Source organism: Dicentrarchus labrax, unplaced genomic scaffold (genome assembly GCF_905237075.1).
Source record: "Dicentrarchus labrax unplaced genomic scaffold, dlabrax2021, whole genome shotgun sequence".
Lineage (NCBI taxonomy): Eukaryota > Metazoa > Chordata > Actinopteri > Moronidae > Dicentrarchus > Dicentrarchus labrax.
This window is the reverse complement of record NW_026136713.1, coordinates 29,425,988-29,444,840: the sequence shown is the minus strand read 5'-3', so window position 1 is coordinate 29,444,840 and position 18,853 is coordinate 29,425,988. Positions and strand designations below refer to the sequence as shown.

The following is an 18,853-nucleotide window of genomic DNA, read 5'->3' as shown; positions in this document are numbered from 1 at the left end:
ATTATTCCCTGATTTTCAGGGTCTGGAGTACTGCTATATCTCTGGATCGTCCATGGTATTTCAAAAATTCCAAAACCAGTGGGGGCACTGTTAAATTGGATGTGATCTCTGTATTCACAATAACGATTGTGTAAACAGTGGGCTTGTGTAACTGAACTTGGCAGAAAGGAATATGGAAGAGGGAAAGTGCAAGTGTGTGTATGTGTGTTCTGTCTCATATCAGCACCTCAACTCATTATGAGTGGGCAGACGAGAGTTCAAATGTCGCACTGGAGGACAATTTAACAGGACACCAGTCTCTCTGATCACTGGACCACAGTGTTGTAACAAGTCAGTGCACAACCTGTTGGACTGCTAATGTTCTTCCTATTCATTCTGAATCATATATAGTTATTCTAAGCTGACAGCAGAGTCAAATAGAAAGAACCTATATTTCACTCAGACAATTCAGCAATTGACAACAACAAGGATAAAGGCAGAAGAAACAGCTAGTGGAGAATTGAATTAATAACAGTCAGATAAAAATTGAAATGTAGTCCAAACTTACTCGCATAGCAGTATCCCATTCTCCAAACCTCCTCTGAAATCCTTGTCACCAAAGCATCTTCCTGTCACTGCCTACAGAGAGAACAAAAGGAGTGAGTAAGCAAACAATAAGACCAAAAAAATAACATCAAACAATCAAATATGTCTCTGAATTTGAAGTCTAAACACACAAGTGCCACTTGGAAACCAAGAAGGAAGCCCAACAACCTTTATCAACACTCCTTTCACGTCTTTCCTTCGCAGTAAATCCAGGGAATGGTATGGAGAGGTGCACAAAGAGCTGCCGGCCGTATATCAAGTCCCTCTCTGGTTAACGGTGCTAAACACTAACAAGCTTGACATAAGCCGCAATCATCCTAACCAAATGGCTCTAGCAGGCTAATATGTTGTGACAGGGGATTTATTGGGTAATAGTTGCTCAGACCCACTGAGGAGCTGCCTGTTTGCATGTATTTGCATGACAACGGCGCATCATTAGACGTGTGCTTTTCTTTCACAAATATTGCAACACATATTTTCTTATTTCTTGTACATTGCAAGACATTCCTACAACAAATAAGAAATAAGAAACGTGTCTCAAACCCTGGAGTAGGAAACCTGTACATGTTCCAAACATGTTTGAGTTTCAAGGCAAAGTTTGAATCCTCCAAATTGCTGTTCTCTACTTCTATTGTTCAACATTCAGTGGACATTTTGACTTTTCACCTTTAAATATGCAAGTGAATGGCACATCTCATAAATACATCTGAAGTCCCACATGAACACACACAAACATCTCAAGTGCAAATATAAACACCATCAGTGAAATAATTGCCTCCCACTCCAGAATATGTGCTGTTGCAGGACTTTTAGGATCAAACCTACTTAAAATCCATTTATTCTCACAAACACTGCCAGGGATTTGGCCATAAAAAAAGAAGGGGGGGGGGACCCCTTTGGACTGCTGGTTTGGAAGCCAAAACAATTGCAAGATTAAATTTCCTGAGTTTCTTTTACATTTATTTGCACAGCTGTGGAAAAAAGTGTGGAGATGTAGAGTGTCTGGCCCGGCTGTGTGTTTCTGTCAGCTTCTTGGCTTGTCGGGGGGGCCTGGACCAATTACAAAAGAAATGGACTGCTGTATGTCAGTAAGTAGGCAGACAGTAGGCCTCATTTCTGCTGCTGGGGGCGGGGGCGCGCAGTGAGACGTCGTGTTTGGTGATTTGGAGACAGGCAGAGAGGCAGACAGAGATAGAAAAGACAAACAGAGAAAAGAAAGTAACACAGATTTTCCTTGTATGCTGACATTAAGCTATTCACTGCCACTATTCCCTACTGCGGCGGCACTTGAACAGGGCACTATGTGCCTGGTGTTGACAGCATAAAAGTGAGGCCTGAGTGTGAGGCCTAAAGGTCTGCCTCACAGTACAAACTTATGGTCCACAAAACCCACTTTCTACGATAACAATTTATGGCCCTGCTCTGGAGGAAGAGCTCATATGAAGATGGTCTTTCACACATGTAGCACACAACAGGAGATTGTGCCAAATGCTTTCTCTCCTACTGAAAATACTTGTTTGGTTTAAGCAAGTGGTGGCGCCAAGAGTTTGCAGGAGGAGGACCCATCCATAATTGTATTATATCATTTTTGCATTGATATCAATAGTTCTCTAGATGTATTTGGACATATCGGCAATATCAACAAAAGAGGGGAAAGCAACATACAGGTTACCAACAAATACCAAAATAAATAAATATGCTAAGCAAATAAATAAAACTGTTTATGTTTGAGTTGTTATCTTTTTCTATTTAGTCCTGACCATGCATTCATAACCTCTGAAGGTCAGCAGTCTTGGTTGACTAAAATGTTAAAGGAAGATTTTGTCCAAAGGTAATCTGCCTACCACATCACCAACTAATGTGTTTAATCCATACAAAACAAAGAATTGCAACAACAACAATTTGTGGTTTTACAGGGTTTTACATGGCGTTTCTGACAGAGCCAGGATAGTTGTTTCCCTCCCTTCCCAGTCTTCATGCCAAGCTAAGCTTCATACGTACCGTACAGATATGAGAGTTGTGTTAATCTTTTCATCTAACTCAAGGCAAGAAAGCAAATTTGTCTATTTCCAAAAATCAAACATGTTTTAAACATCTGTAGTCCCAGGAGAGCTGGTGCAGCCTTAGGAAGTTAAACAGACTAGTTAACATAGACAGTCTAATGTTGCTAGACTGCATTTTCTCAGTTAACAGAGAGAGCTTGTCTTTCCCACTGGGCTTCAGGCCCTGAAGTGACTTGGCCAGACAAACTTCTTTGGCTCTGCCGACTGAGGTTTAACTTAATCAATGGGATTAATTCTTTCTCCAGATTTGCCTCTGATAAATGTTTGTGAAACAAACTGTTCAATCTTTTGTGTGCAACTGTACAACAGACGGTAGAGCCCACAATATTCATGTCTTTTCTACATTACATAATAATATTCTGCATTCTGCAGCACGTGAGGTAACAACATTGCCAGATCTTCAGTGTAAATGTTTACCAACCCCAGGTGTAGTACATTAGGCAATAGCATCCCTGGTTTTGCTTGTTAGAGAGAAGCATTTTATGGTCTGATCCCAGTTAAGATTCAGTGGCCTAGATACTTTTATATCTGCTGCTTAAAAAATCTGCAGCCGGGTATATGACCTTGATTTAGGAACTCCTCAATAAATGTGTCAGAGGATGTTAGCACTCTGCTTGCTAACAATTGGATAAACTTTTACTGATTTGACATAGTAGTGTTATGTCCACCGTCCCATATACCACACCATAAATATAGTCAGGTTTTGGTTACTTGTTTAAAAAAGAAACATGCTGGTTGTTGCAGGGGTCGAACCTGTGTGCTTTGAGTTACAGAAAAGTGTTTCTAACAACTAGGTCAGCTCTTCACTAACCTTGTCAATGAGCATGGGGAGATTATAGTGTCACACCACCCTCGCAAGGAGAGATTACAGTGTCACCGCCTTTACAAAGATGTGTTTACAGTTTAAGGACAGCAAGTGAAGGAAAAGGATAAAAATAACACTTCCAATTACTATTAATAAAGTGATACACTTCTGGAAAATGCAGATATACAAGGCTTATAATCTCCCTACAGGTGGTATTGGACAAGGTTCCAGCTGGAAATACAGAAAACTGCTCATACTCATGATTCCATAAGAGAAAGAAAAGATAGGACGCCTTCAAATCTGTGTATGTATGTAATTGAATAATTTTTTCCATATTCAATAAATCCTAAAAATAACTTCATGGGCCTCTGGTGGGCCCAAATCTCCAGATGGAAAGCAGTGTTTTTAAGGTTAGGTCAATTAATATTCTGCCCTTTGGGGTTCCTGCACATTAACATAAATTACAAACCTCTCTTATGGCTATGACCAGGCCTGAACTGTAGAAAATGGCAGACATTCCGTTTTTCTCATCATCTTGCAGCTTGGCAGTGACTGCAGAGCTGCTAAGGACCTTGATTCATGTACATCTGTTGCTCCCATAAGTCTCATCTTGAGCTGAAGGGCTCATGAAACCCCTCACTGACTAGAGGGAACACTTAGTTTGAGACAACACACATTTGGGCAACATATTTATACATAATGGTTTTCTGTTGTGTGGAAGGGTAACACACATGCCATCCTATTGTATTAAACCCTTGAGGCTGGAGGCTGGCTGGCTGGTGGGCTTTGCATGTTGGTAGAGAACATTACCTTCCTACCTAATAAAACACCTCATAAGCTTCCAGTAGGAAGCTTCAGCTAAAGTAACATTGCTATAAAAGTTGAAGCAGCATATTTCTTTCGCATGCAGAGGTAGTGTTGTTGATTGTAGGTTAAGAGCATGGTGCACATAAAAATAAAAAATGTCATTTGAAGTGGCCATTAAACACCGAATCTGAAACCTCATCAAGATCGGATCTAGTAAAGGAAGAAATAAAATACCCACCGAAGCCCACCCAGATTAATGTATTACTATTTTCTGATCGCTAAAACAGAAAGGATAAGAACATTCTCACCTAATGGGAAACATGTGAAGTGGTTAGTGGAATCAGAAAAAGCTTTTAAAGTCCAGCTGAAATCACATGTAGTTATTTATTTATTTTTTATTTTTTTAAAGGGAATTAAAAAATCTGATGGTCCTTTTCATCTCAGCCAGTTGGAGGGACGACAATGTCTGGTCTGATTGACAGTAACTGGCAGGCTGCTAGAGTGTGTGTTATGGGCACTGACAGTATGCCACAGGCTGTGGCATGTTTGATCCTAACTCCATTCAGAAAACAAGCATTTTAAAGTTGTCTGCTTGTCATCTTGTGGACAGACCTGCCACAGCAGGAATTAGACTAAAATCAGCATTGTGATATAGTTCTTTCAGCACCCTTTTGATTGAAGCTATGATAGAATGAAAAATATTTACACAAGATTTGATTGGCTGTAACAAAACAAGGTCTCCATCTGCGTAGATGGGTACTAGAACAGTATTCCATCAGGGTTGATAGTTTGGGTCACTAACATGAAACCAAACTATATAAAATATAAAATTGGTTTCTGATTTTCTTCTCAAAGGGAAACAAATGACAAGTGCTTTACAGAACAGATATGTGTACTGGAACAGGCTGAAAAAAAAAGTCAGTTAAACTTCAAATTAAGGCAAACAAACGCCTCGATGAAGATGCATCCTAAAAATGCTGGAAACTTCTGGATGTGAATAGTGTTTTCAAACCACCGCAAGGTCATATGAGGGGACTGAATTAAAAGGAGGAATGTGTCACCTCTGTTGTTTTCAGTGGAATGTTGCCTGCATTGTCTCACAAACAATCAAACGATGCTGGTTGGCTTTTTTCCTCCTTTTCACTTCCTTCCCCTTCAAAACCCGTCATGTCCAAACCGAAGTCAAGCTCATGGATTCATGTCCAAAGCAGTCCTCACTATCACTTTTGTATCCACAAACAAAGGAAGTCTCTGTCAGTTTAGAAATGCACAAATGAGCTTTGCAGAAGCAAACTTAGTTTTTGCCATATCCTGTTTCCCTGAGGGGGGCAGTAGTGTGTGAATCTATTTTTTTTTTTGTTTTGATGAATTATAAAATAGAAAACCCAATGAAGTTTCAGCATGAATACTCCCAGGAGACATGGCTTTCATGTTCTGAGAAATAAAACATCAGTCATGAGAAGAGACTCTTCTACAGTCAAATCACATCTGGCACCACAACAAAAAGACAATTTACTGAAATAATATTGCCAAGAAAAATACAATATTTAGACCAGGAGAGAGATAAAAAATTGGTACTGCATATTGAGTCAACAACACAGCCAAATCAAAAGCTTTCCATCAAACAGCGATCAAGTCCACGACCGTGAACCAGTACTTTTACATCTCCCTGTCTGAACTAGCTTACTGCAATCCACACACCCTGAGGGCCATACAGTGAAAACAGATCTATGGCAGTGTGGCATTGGATGACTACCTGCCCTAAATTAACCACCAGTAATTCAAGGTTTGAGACAGGCTGGTTTCCGTGACTTGGGGAAGTAAAACACTACTTACTTCAAGGTCCTGAGGCGGAGTGCGATCAGCCTGTTAAAGAGTTGACAGCTGTAAGCTCAAGGGCTGCTGAACATAAACAGAGACATGTGCTCCCAACACACACGCATGCTTTGTAGTCACACGCCTGCTTTGTAGTCAAAAGCATTCTACTTTCTTTACAGGATGCTGTCTTAAGTGTGTTGCATAATCCTGACTGAATATGACACTATGCGTCCAAGTTCAGGAACACATGTAAACACGTCTTCTGGCCTTCAGCCCATAATCTTGTTAATTCAACTTGGCAAGAGGGCTTAATCTGTAAATGCTTCTGGTTCTGATTAACAGTACAAAAACAACAGTGTGCAAACTGGCCATTCACTAACACAAACTTTGACACTTGAGCAGGGGGAATAGAAACAGACAATACAGCTGATGAATGATTTGTGTAGTCTAGTGTCTTCTTTAAGCAAGAGACTGAACAATAAAACCATTCAATTTGTTCAGTATTACAGAACCTAAATCATCTGTTTCATGACAAAGTAAAACATTGCTCTGGCAACGACACACGGAGTCAACCGCCAAGTTTTTATCATCATAAAAAAGATAAAAATCTTGCTTAGGCTTCGGGAGAAATAGGATTTGATGAAAAAAAGGTCCAAAAGAAAAACAACAGTATTGAAATTAGTAACATCTGACTCTTCATATGAGAGGGGGGAGGCTCTGACTTGGGGGTCCCCTTAATTCATTTATTCTACAAGTTCAGCCAAAGGTCAGAAGGGATATCTGCCTACAGTCAATCATCCTGACCTTTTCACAAGCTGCCACCACTGCTATCCACCATGGGGATCCCCTATTGTGACTATGCTCTGTGTTTTGGCATGTTGGTGGATGGACTGAGGGAGGGGTAGGGAGTTGGAGGGGATGATCTGAGATGCAGTTTAAACTAGTCTGGCTCAAAAGTTTCACAGTAGTATGTAATTACAATAAAGGATGAATATAAGTAGATAGAGTAAATACAAGTATTAGTAGTAGTAATACAAATTAAGTCCATTTCAGCTTTTTGCTATAAAATAGAAGATTTAGTGCTTGTATTGAAGAGCAGGCACACCATGGAGCTTTCAGTCAAGCCCATGTCCACATAAAATTATGTTGGTTACTATTATCAATTACTGTTGGTTGTGCAGAGCTCTTCTATCTATTCCATTACATTAAAGATGAGTTACAAAATATGATAAAATACAGCACATATCGTTACGGATGTGCTACAATTGATGTACAAAAGTGAGTTACAACATAGTGTTACAAATACTTCCATTCCAAGAGTAGACAGAGGTGCTTAAGGCGTCTGGGGCCAATGTGTGCCTGGAAAACAGAATAGCTTGTGTATCCTTTTACTTGTTGCCTAATTTTAGCATGCATCATGAGGTTTCCCTGAATTAGCGGATGTTTTATAAGATTTGGGCTAATATTGGATCATGCCTCTAAAGCCTGCATGGCAGATCACCACGAAAAATCACCACAATCAGTTGCAGATCCAACCATTCACCATGTCAGACAGATCCGGAGGCAGTGACGCCAGGAGATACAGACAAGTATATACTTAAGTAGGATGCTCAGACAAGCACATTCACACAAAATGTACAAAAAAATACAAGTGAAATCCGACTAGTGATATTTTATCAACTGACAAACACAAAGATTCATGGACCCTCGTAGGGCCACACGTGTGAAAAGCATTCACTCACTCACCCACACGCCTACAAACACATCAGTGCAGACATTTGATGTCAGCATGTGTTTACAGGAGGCCGACTACAAACACACCAGTTTTTCTTTTTGGCGGGAGTTGAGACGGACTGCTCTGAGGAACCAGCTGAAGTTTTAAATCAATTGATTTGAGCTGGAACCGTAGCAGAGTCGCTGCCCAGGCGAGACAATGAACAAGAGAATATTATGAAACAGGGATCACTGCAGGTAATGACAGTTAATAGAGCATAATTGGCATGGTATTATACAGTGGAATCAGCACTGGACCGCAACAGTCAAATCCCAGAGTCGGACCACAGCTTCTGAGAGGAATATTTACAGGCTGATTTGATGACAGTAGGCCATTTAGGCTGAATCTGTTGTGATAGATAGACCACATTTCACAGACTAAAACTTGTTATGGCTAACATCTTGAAAGACCACCCTGAAGAACAAGAATAATGACCTCTGTCAGAATAAAGCATCCAGCATTAATTCAAAAAGCATTTGGCTACAAAATGATCACATAATTTCTATCAAAGACAACACAAGAAAACAAATATGAGTTGGACAGAACGTTATGCAAGACCTTTGTTCTGGATTACCTCAAGTTTAACATTCACATGGGCCAACCGCACGCTGTAGGCAGCGGCAATGAATGATGTTGATTTGTAGTCATGGAGAGCACAATAAAGGGGAAAGGAAGACATAAATAAGTGTGCTGTTCCAGATCAGTTAAGTGCATGACACTATGAAACCTCACACTGTTCGTAGAAACAACATTTCAAGTGAACACTACCACATTACCGGATTGTTTATCAAAGTTAACACTGCAAACAAGTTTGACAACAGCTTCCAGTATACTGAAGTCTGTTATAACACGTTCTGAAGAATGTGAGGAGGGATTCAGCTCGGCTCCCTATCAAAACCTTTTGCCTTTTGTGTATTTATAACAAACACACACACAAACACTTTCTACTGTTGCATTCTCCTTTTAGTCAGAAAAGCACAAATGTTCCCAGGCACATGGTGGATCCTGTGAGAGTCATCTGGCGTGGGAAACCTTACACAACCCCGATTACTCATGTATTGCTCCTACTCAGCAAGATGCACTGGTTTCATCTGATTATTATATTTACATGTTAGACTGTAACTGTCAACTGACACTCACTGGGAGCAGCTTATACTGTATTCAGTCATTATAAAAAGGCAGGTAGTTCAGTTATTATACTAAAAGTCACCAAGTTGGTGATAGACAAATTGACAGGTAATTAAACCCACAACCCGTCAGGTTACCGGACAGTTTCACTAACAACTAAACCATCCTCAAGGACTTACTTAAAAGACATTTGAAAATAGCCTAAGTTCTAAATGCCAAAAGACACATTTTTATTTTCTCATTATATAATATTTTCATTTCAATCAAAGCTTCCTGTAAGCTAACATGGAGGCTCTCCAGTGGTTAGTTTAACCCAAGCAATCAAACTGAAGTGGTCCAAATAAACATTCAACTATAACTCCAATCAGCTACCTCACTGCAATGACACAAACATTTGAAATAATAAAAAATCCACGGTTAGTCACATGCTAAATTAGAAGGAGTAAAATAACAGCACCCCAGGGACTACTGATATGTCAGCTGCACCCGCCTGCAGGAACACATCTCCCCATGGCGGAGCTGTTTTCGATGTCACACCTTCGTCTCTGGAGACTGGCCAACTGTGTGTCAAGACATCTACTGTCTGCTGCTTGTATTCACACTGTAAATCTGCAGACCACCTGGAAGTTTGGTCCATATGTGGCTGAATTCTTTAACAAAAAAAAAACATTAAAAACATGTCACTATTTTAGCAGAGAACAAATGTAAAAATAGAGAGTGAGTATATGCGCAAACTAAAAATGAAACCAACAGTAAATATAGGCAGAGGATAGACAACATGATGATTGTCGACAAAATATTCTATAAAAAAACCTTTTGGAGTAATTAACTGCAAACACTCATACCAAGGTGGGTCCATGGTTACACTTTTGACAATATATAGTATATATAGTATAGTATATATATAGTATTCGATATGTCGTCATGATTTTCAAGACCATCCCCCATAGCACAATTATATAATTATATATTCTGCAGTGATATCCATCAGTACACATGGATCTGGGCACAGATGATGTGATCCCTTTGAGCTGTTCTCTCTCATGTTGCTTTGAAACCCACATATCAAAGTGCTGGTTGCCAGACCTCATTCAAAGGGGTAGCAGTGTTTGTAATTGTTATTAAATTAGCTCAAAGTCTCGTGCTGTGTACATAATTGAACAAACCCTCTGAATATTTGCTACTCATCTATAGAAACTGTGTTCTTCTTATCAAGATTGTAATTAATAATCTTCCTTAAAATCTAATTAGATTTTAATGTAGATGCTGCATTATTGGAGACGGTGTTTATAACCTACACCTAACCAGGTCAACTAAATTGAGGACTAAGTTTTGAGATAACACTGCTGAAATATCTCAATATAAAACACAACACATCAGAGTGCCTGGAGTTACACTGTGTTTCTTTCTGATATGTACTCATGTTGCATGAAGGACATTTTCAAACTCAATTAAGCCAACCTCTTCTCCAACTTACAATATACGGGCAAGGAAATTGAGGTTTTCCTTTTCAGTGAACAGAAAGTGACCCTCTCACTCAAAGCCAAAACGCCACATGAGGCCTGGCAGCCTTAAAGATGAAAGCCGCCTTAACAGTGTACTGTATGTGAGTGGTGGCTAGCTCGTGTCTGCAGTGCTGATACAATCCATGTTCTGTTCTTGAGAAACTGATACTGATGCTGTCATAACACTGGCCGAGATAACATTTAGTTTTTATATCCAGTTTAATACAAACCACTTATTCTTATCGACTCCTGCAGACAAACATGCCTGCAAGCAAAACAGTCTGTCACCTGCTCATGATTACAAGGAAATTTGCACACCATGCACAAAGTTACACACATACAAACACACACGCAGAAGCTGTCATATTCAACTAAACCCTGTGAGACAGTAATTCCCAAAGACAAGAGAGGAACTTGCAGTGCGAGAAGTTTTCCAGACTTGGCTCAGCTTTGGGGTCTCACTTCAACAGAACAATCAATCAAGCACTTCTCAAAAGAGAAGAGAACCATGTGCCACACCAATATGAACAATGTTTCTATGAGACAAAAGTTCAAAGGTCAAATTACATCTCTCTTCTTTGATCCTTTGTTTCTTTCGCTCTTTTGCACCCCATTTACACCTGGCATTAAAATGTATCCAGACACGTAATCCAGATAATAAATGATCCGATCTGATCTGATCCTGTGATTACACCTGGCCTTTTTCAATGTTCTCACTGACATTAGATCTCTGTCCTCCACAAAAAAAAACGGTTGTATGTAATTTTAGTGGTGACAATTAATCCCCAGAATCCCTTAAAAAACTGAATTGTTGAGTTAGGGGAAACTTTAGAAGCTCTCTTTCAGCCTTCTCGCTTCTCGAACAATCTATATTCTCTGTTTGCTCCAAACAATCAATCACAATGTATCAATGTTAAGTTGTGTACGGATGCCAGCACGTTGTACAGATTATGTTTACACCTACCTAAGATCTGCACACAATGCAAGCTGGACTACCTCCAGATGGAGTCAGTCATCCAAGTATGTTGTGAATCAGCGGCTAAAGTTGCATTCCTACCCTTTCCAGAATCAATTAATCTTTAAATGCATTGTGTCAGTGGATGTCAAGAAGAGTTAAACGCATGATGTCAATTGAAAACCATGTGAACGCTGTCAAAAACTTTTTGTCCACTGACAAGATGCAAATACACTTTCAAATTACCAGCCAACTATATTCTTTAAAAAGGGTACAGTGAGTAGCATTTTAACAACTTACTACCACCTTAAAAAGTTAAATTGAGACCGGTATTAAAAACATTGGCATCTTCTCCAGACATTCATCCACCAGATGATATGATGGTGGTTGCGGTGAAATACCTTGAGACAGTCTGTCAACTGGTAAAGATTTTCCTATATTGTTTCTATTGTGGGAGCTTTCCCTTTAATAGGCCATAGTGACAAATGCTGCAAATGAATTCCACAGACTATGAAGGAGCTGACAGTCTGCACTCAATTACAAATCAACTGCAAAACCAGAAGGACATCTTTTTGACTGTAAACTGTAATCTAGTACAGGGGTTTCCAAACTTTTTCATGTCAAGTTAGACCATAGGGTATTTTTTTAGGTTTCATGACAATAATCAAACTGGGGTTACTATATCAATCAATATCAATATTTATTGTCCTTGTTCTTCCATCTTGCATCTTCCTTCTGCTGGGGACTCCCCATTAACCCACTCAAGGAATAGGAGGGAACTTTTGAAATGAAAATCCATAAATGATGTATGCAATGTATAAAATATGTAAGCATGTTCATTTTAAGCACCAAGAGTTCTTTTGGGACTTCAGCAAGGACAAAACTTTTGTTATTTGTTGTGTTTCAGTGGTTCTCTAAGGATTTCATAACAGCCTTCGACCCTTGTTGGATTTCTAGGTTTGTCTACGGAAGCGGTTCTTGTTCTCCGCTTCCTTTCACATGAAAGATGAAAAGTTGAATGGCCTTACGCCAATGTTCACATAAACCCATCGTTTGAAGAAGCTCGAAACTAAACAAGAAGGTCAACTTTCAAATGTCTTCAGAATGAAGGGTAGTTGTTTTATGTCAAGTTGTATATTTTTGTCTACAAACTCTCCTGTTCAACATCCTGACTAAGATACAGTAAGGAGTAAAGAATCAAGTAAAGACTTATTACAAACACTGTGTGTAGCAATCATGGAGCAGTGACTCATCTTCACATAGCTCCTACAACAGGGAAGATGTTGACATGGTAAAGAGCAGGTGTGCATCTATATTTTACATTTACATAAATGTACAGTACATTATATATTCTGCTTTTCAACAGGTTTAAGATACATAGGGACACACATAAATATATGATGTAAATTAAAAAAATAATACATTTTCACTCATTGTTTGGCATTCCAAACAAAAGATTGGACTTTACTTTTTTAGTTTATACATATGTGTCTTAAGAGCAGATGGTTGAAATGTTATGGTAGGTATAAACGTTTTTGCCTTGGTCGAATAAATAACATTTTATTAACCAGTGTTTTATGTTTCTTGCTGTTGTCACGTACTGGAAACATTAATCTCTCCCAAGAACACTGCCACCCTTCTGCTGTGATTAACAGCTCTGACCCAGTTCATCCTCTGGGCTCCTTTGGTCCAGTCCATGTGTAAACAGACAGGTTTCTTCTATTGCTAATAAGACCATTATACTGCAGAAGTAGTTCTTGGTTTATATGTTCTGGATAGCTATATTTAGACATTTCTATCTCTGTTTTAAACCTTTGGATAAATCCCCCCAAAAAGTATTTTAGCATGTTATTTATTTAGAAAAGTTGAGACAATCATAACAGGAGATGTTTATATTCTTATTCCAACATATTCAAACTTAACCCACCATATAAGACATTTTCTGTGGTGGTGCTCATTTCTCAATGAGGCTAAAACAGCTTAGCAAGTGTGCCACACACCCCCACACTGCAGCCATTCACATGCCAGACAGTGCCATTCCTACTCAGGCTTGCCCAGTGCTATTGTTCATTCACAGTTGTGAATAAGATCAGGTTGGGTTACCAGAATCACCAAAGCAGCTCAGAAAATGTTAAAATCTCCAATGTAGTTTCTACGTTTTAAGCATTAGACTGTGACCATGTAACATACAGTTCTCTTTACATTCAGACCCTAAACCTGGCATCAGGCAGAGGAGACTGCTTGCTTCCAAACTTGTTTTCCTAAGAGCTTAAACAGTCTGAATTCCAACGCCCGGTTCCCTTCTTTATGCCTCCCGTTCCCCTCGACTCTTGATAAGCCCCGCTGATTAAACAAGCCAAATTTCCTGCGACTAAAATGGCCTAGCCCTAAGCTAAATGTTAGTATTCCAGCCAGTCCATCCCATTTCCACCCTGATTAGATGGAACAATGTTTGGGTTGTGGATTAACCCCACTCCTGGCCCCCATTGGCGCTACTCACTTCCACCCCTATTCCCTCCCCCGTTTTTCTCCCCCCATTCTCTTCCAAGCTTGGGGTGAGCCATGAGCCCTCATGAGGGGAAAGGAAGGAATATTTGGCCTGGGGATGGCTTGACTGTTGTCGGGGATAAAGGACAGGGAAGGTGACCTGTGCTAAGAAGGACTCGGGGTAACATGTGAAATAAGGTGCGGGGTGAGAGGCAAGTTGTCGTCGATTACTTCATCCTGTTTTAGCTGCAAGGTGATGCTGACAGTTGAGACTTGCCTGCCAAGCCATACCATTTCATAAATCCGCATGTGAGTGTGTGTATGAATAAGAGTGGGGGTGGAACAGTTGCAGTCACTTAATTTTATGAATAGTGTATGTGATTCAGCAGTTGTCTTTCTTCAGAGCACCTTACAGATAAGCGCATACTATTTTAAGACGGAGGTTAGTACTATATTGTGAACATGTCATTCCAGAACGTGGCTGATCTACAATGAATGGAAAGAAAGACTTTTCTTTGCAAAAGCCAAACAGGTGTTAACAATAGCAGCACCCTGACTCTGTTTGTATGGAACGGAAGCTTAATAAGTATCATTAACACCCTTTCCCATACTAGTTTATATGTCACTCCTAAGGCCGTCACTCAAGCTGCCCAAAAAAAAAAACATCTATAAAGTCTGAATGGCAAAGTTAAGTGTTCCTTCAGCAGGGAAGTGTCACCTCCTAACTACTACATAAGATGCTGCAGACTCAAACTATTCAGCTAAATTAAATTTTTAGTGAGATAAAATCATAGGTGGGAAGTTATAGATTTAACCATAAGCCAAAAAATGTGTGTGAGTGTCACAAATAAAGAGTTTCTTCAAAAGTAAAACTCATCAATGTCAGATCTTTACCTCATTCTAGTTGCCTTCAGTATATAACAACACAGTGACCAGGTTGATATGAATGGGTGTGCTGTGTGCAGTTATGGGTGTGCTGATATCTGCAAACTGACGTTGAAATAGGAGAAAAAACACAGGTCATTGTCAAATGTGACCTTTTTGTCTTAACTACCTGATCTTCTCTTAAATATACATTTAAGATTTATTCATAACTGAAGAGTGTGAGTTAAAAAGGTAGAATCAGATTTTTATGTTTTTTAAATGATGACATTGAAAAACCTCTGCACACATTAATAATTTAAGATTGAACTGTTGTCTACCTGTATTAAAAGGCCTGATGGTGTAATGGACAGTCTCATTGATTTCTGTTGATGGTGGGAGTATTTTGTATTGCTGTGCATCTGATTAGGGCTTTTATGGCTTTGATAACTCTTTGCTCTCACTGCAGAACTAATCTGCCACCAGGTAAAAAGCTGCCGAGAGAAAAGTTGGGTGGAAGGAAAACCGTCTGTTTTTACCAACAATGTCTCTTTAGATGACCAAGGAGACCATTTGGGTGGGAGACGGACAGACAGGGCTTTCATTGTGTTGGCCCAAACTGCCTTTAAGTGATGTGTGTGAGGGGGAATGAACCTTCAAACCCTTCTACTCAGTACACACTCCAGGGTCCTTTGAACTCCCCTCAGTGGCACAAATGCTGCCTCTTCATTCAATTTAGCCATTACCCTGGGTGTGCAGTTACAAATCCCCATTCTACTAACCCAGCTTCACTTCACACGTATTTTCATTTTAATGAAATTAGATACAGAATGTGAAAGTGAATACAAAAAAGAGCACTGCAGAAAAAGGTAAAGGAAATGGAAGAAACATTCTCTCTTCTATGAAATGAAAATTCAGGAACTGAGTACTTCACTGGGTGATCAGGTAGGGGTTCAGCTGATTAAAAACACAAGGGCAATTGGCTTATGTTTGGCAACCACTGTCATTTGCATGGATCAAAGGCACGACAGTTACAAGATAGCCCTTCCCACAACTAAGGCCTTTCGGTATATCCTTGTGAACAAAATGTCCAAACTCTGGATGTTTCCGACTTAACACAATAACCAACCCATGCCGAACACAGCAGTATCATACCTCACCATACATCCCATACCTACCAGGATTTTAGTGACAACCCCCCACAGCTCTGCAAAATCACAAACAAAGGGCCTCCGTGTCGACATCAGCTCTATGAGCTAAGCTTCCTAAGCAGCGGGGCTTTTCCAGGGGCCTCCACTAGTCTCCAATATCCTGCTTGCTACAGTCTCCATGAGGCTGAGGGCAACATCCAGCCAGCGGCCACACCGGGAGCCACAGTCCGAGAGACAGACAGACGCCCGAGCCTTGACCTGCTGGGATGGACATCTTGACGCCAGTGTCACATCAGCCTGGTTTTAAAGGTGCTTTTATTGAGGGGGGCCATTTAAACTTCACCTTAAAAACATAGCTACAACATTAACAGAAAATATTTCTGCATTTATTTTCCTTCCTGTATTATTCAACAAAATATGAAATGGATTGACGAAGCAAAAGTTGCTAATGCAGTCGACCAAATACTGGTGCTTAAATCAAGTCCTACTTGGAATGGATTGGTAAAATAAGGATAGCTCATTAAGTTAGTGAATTACCACATGACATAAATTATGAAAGCAACTGTACAACACATTCCTCTTTTGGTAGTCCTTTGCCTCCCTGTTTTATTACTATTATAAAGTATAGGAATCACACCAAGGTCAAATTACAATTTGTGTTACTGGGAGTATGATTTGGGATTAGTATCATCCTGAGTATTATCATGAGACCTCTGTCTTCACCAAATCATCACCAGATTAGCATCCCTGTCAACTGCAGCAATCATTCTGTATCCCTGGATGTCCCCAGCTCACATTGATCCCATGGAAACAGGGCTTAAGCTTCAAGTTGAGAGTTCTCACTTATTGATTTTTTCATTGAAATTAGTTAAGTGTAACCCAAGTGTTATTTTCTTGGAGATTGAGCAATATAAGATTTGGCACAGTGTGCCTGTGAAGTGCACCATGCTCAGTACAGTATCCAGGCAACAGACCGTGGATCTTGGTAAATAGAAGGAGGATGATAAGAACTAGATTCCTCTTCATGCTGTCATTTTAAGAAAGGGATGCTTGTATTCCAGCCAAAACAACAAGGATCTTTCTAAACTTTCAACGCGATAAGATTCTGTTCTTCGTTGTGTACACGTTCTGACATGCTCTCCCCTCTTCTCATTACAAAGCTCTGTCCTCAGCAAGGCTGAACTAATCAGGAGCTTCCCTGACATACTGTGTCAACACCGGAGCACAATGGGGGTTAATCAGCGTGTTTATAATGGCTTCTGCTCTCAAAAGTGTTGGACGTTTGAGACACTCTTTGGCCAGTGGTGTAATCATGCTGAAACATCCACTTGAGAAGCAACTCAACACTGATTCCAATACAATTTGGTTTTCCATTACACCTTCAACATGACATCTCAAAATGCAAATGCACTGCCAGGTTAACTATGGTTCAATGTTCAGAAATATGTAAGCTGAATACAAAATAGAATAAGAATGGTGTGCCCAGATAGCTCACCTGGTAGAGCTGGTGCCCCATGTACAAAGGCTAAAATAGAATAAGAATATTCTTGACCGTCCAAAGACAAATAGGCTAAGTCTGGTTCATATTAATTTCTTTTTTTCTTTTCTTTTTTACAGAAGTTGCCAAAATTTCAAAGACATTGTCAAGATTTTTATTATGACATATTTCAAAATTGAAAATATATTATAAAGGACAGACTCATACTTGAATCGAATCACGATTGAAACTTTATTATAGACATGGTTTAATTGGTGCATTTAAGACACCAAATGTGTGAGTATCCTTAAATTGCATGCATATACTGTATTTGGAATACTGAACCATTATAATGTACAAAGATGAGATATTTGCAAGTGGATTCTCTTGGATTGATCCTGTCACCAGGGGACACAACAGGATAAGTGGCCATTTTAGACAAAGCTTTAAAGACATTAAAGCTTGGAAAAAGCCCCTCAAATTCTTAATGTGTAACTGGAATGTAATGAAATCCCTGTTTCCTCGACTGTTTCCCAAGGCTAAGCCCCTCTGTCACCGCTGGGAACATAGGCATCCGTCAGTCCAAGTTAGCAGTGATCTCCCATTAGGAAAAGGAAGCGCTGGAGCCAGGCTTTCCGTACCCCAAATGCACAAAATCCTGCCATTGTGCCTCTCCCCAGGGGTTAAGGGATTTTAAGAAAGTATCTCCCGAAGACAACAAAATAACAGTCTCCACTGTCTAAATTCTTCAGAAGCTAGGGGCAAACCCCCCACGAACAGTTTATTTGGTAAAGTTGTGTTCCATATTGGCAAATATGGTTGTTGATTGAATATTAGTAAAGATTGTCTATACTGTGCATGTGGAGGCAACTCTTTAAAAAAAAACATATAGTTCTGAATGGCAACACATCCCAAATCTCTCTTTAGGGCATCACAACCACTCCATGTGTTTGTTGACCAGCTCAATTACAAAAGGTATTGATTACGTACTGACTGAGCATACCAAGCCTAGATAAACAGTCAGGGTTAACCCCATCACATATCTCATACTTAGCCCTTCCAAATTGAAGATAATATTACTTGTATGACTTATTTCAGGGGGAAAACAAGCTTGACAATTTTGAAGGAAGAACTTTTTTCCCAAGGCTGTGTCAACATTATGGCTGTCCTTAATTGTAATTACAGCTTATTGCAATAAAACATGTAAGACAATACTGTACTAGGACTGCAGCTACAGGTTATTTTCATTGTTGATTATTCTGCTAGACTAATTTTCTAGTATAATAGTTTGTTCTATGCCATATAGAGAGGAAAATGACCCAATAATATCCCATTTCAAACTGTTGTTTTGTCCAGCCAACAGTCAAAAATGGAGTCATTGATTGAGTCAAAAAGATATTCATATTATTAATACAAGACAGTGAAAACCAGCAAATA

The 18,853-nt window shown here is 39.6% G+C and overlaps 1 protein-coding gene across 8 annotated transcripts in view; it reads right to left on the bottom strand.

Annotated features, from left to right (window-relative positions):
* Window positions 1-18,853, bottom strand: part of LOC127374819 (LIM and calponin homology domains-containing protein 1) — an 89,537-nt gene that overhangs the window by 52,645 nt on the left and 18,039 nt on the right. For all 8 annotated transcript variants that reach the window (XM_051420427.1, XM_051420425.1, XM_051420429.1 and 5 more), the window contains exon 2: window positions 548-618. In XM_051420427.1, the coding sequence (XP_051276387.1) occupies window positions 548-618 (71 nt within the window). The remainder of the gene's footprint in view (window positions 1-547; window positions 619-18,853) is intronic.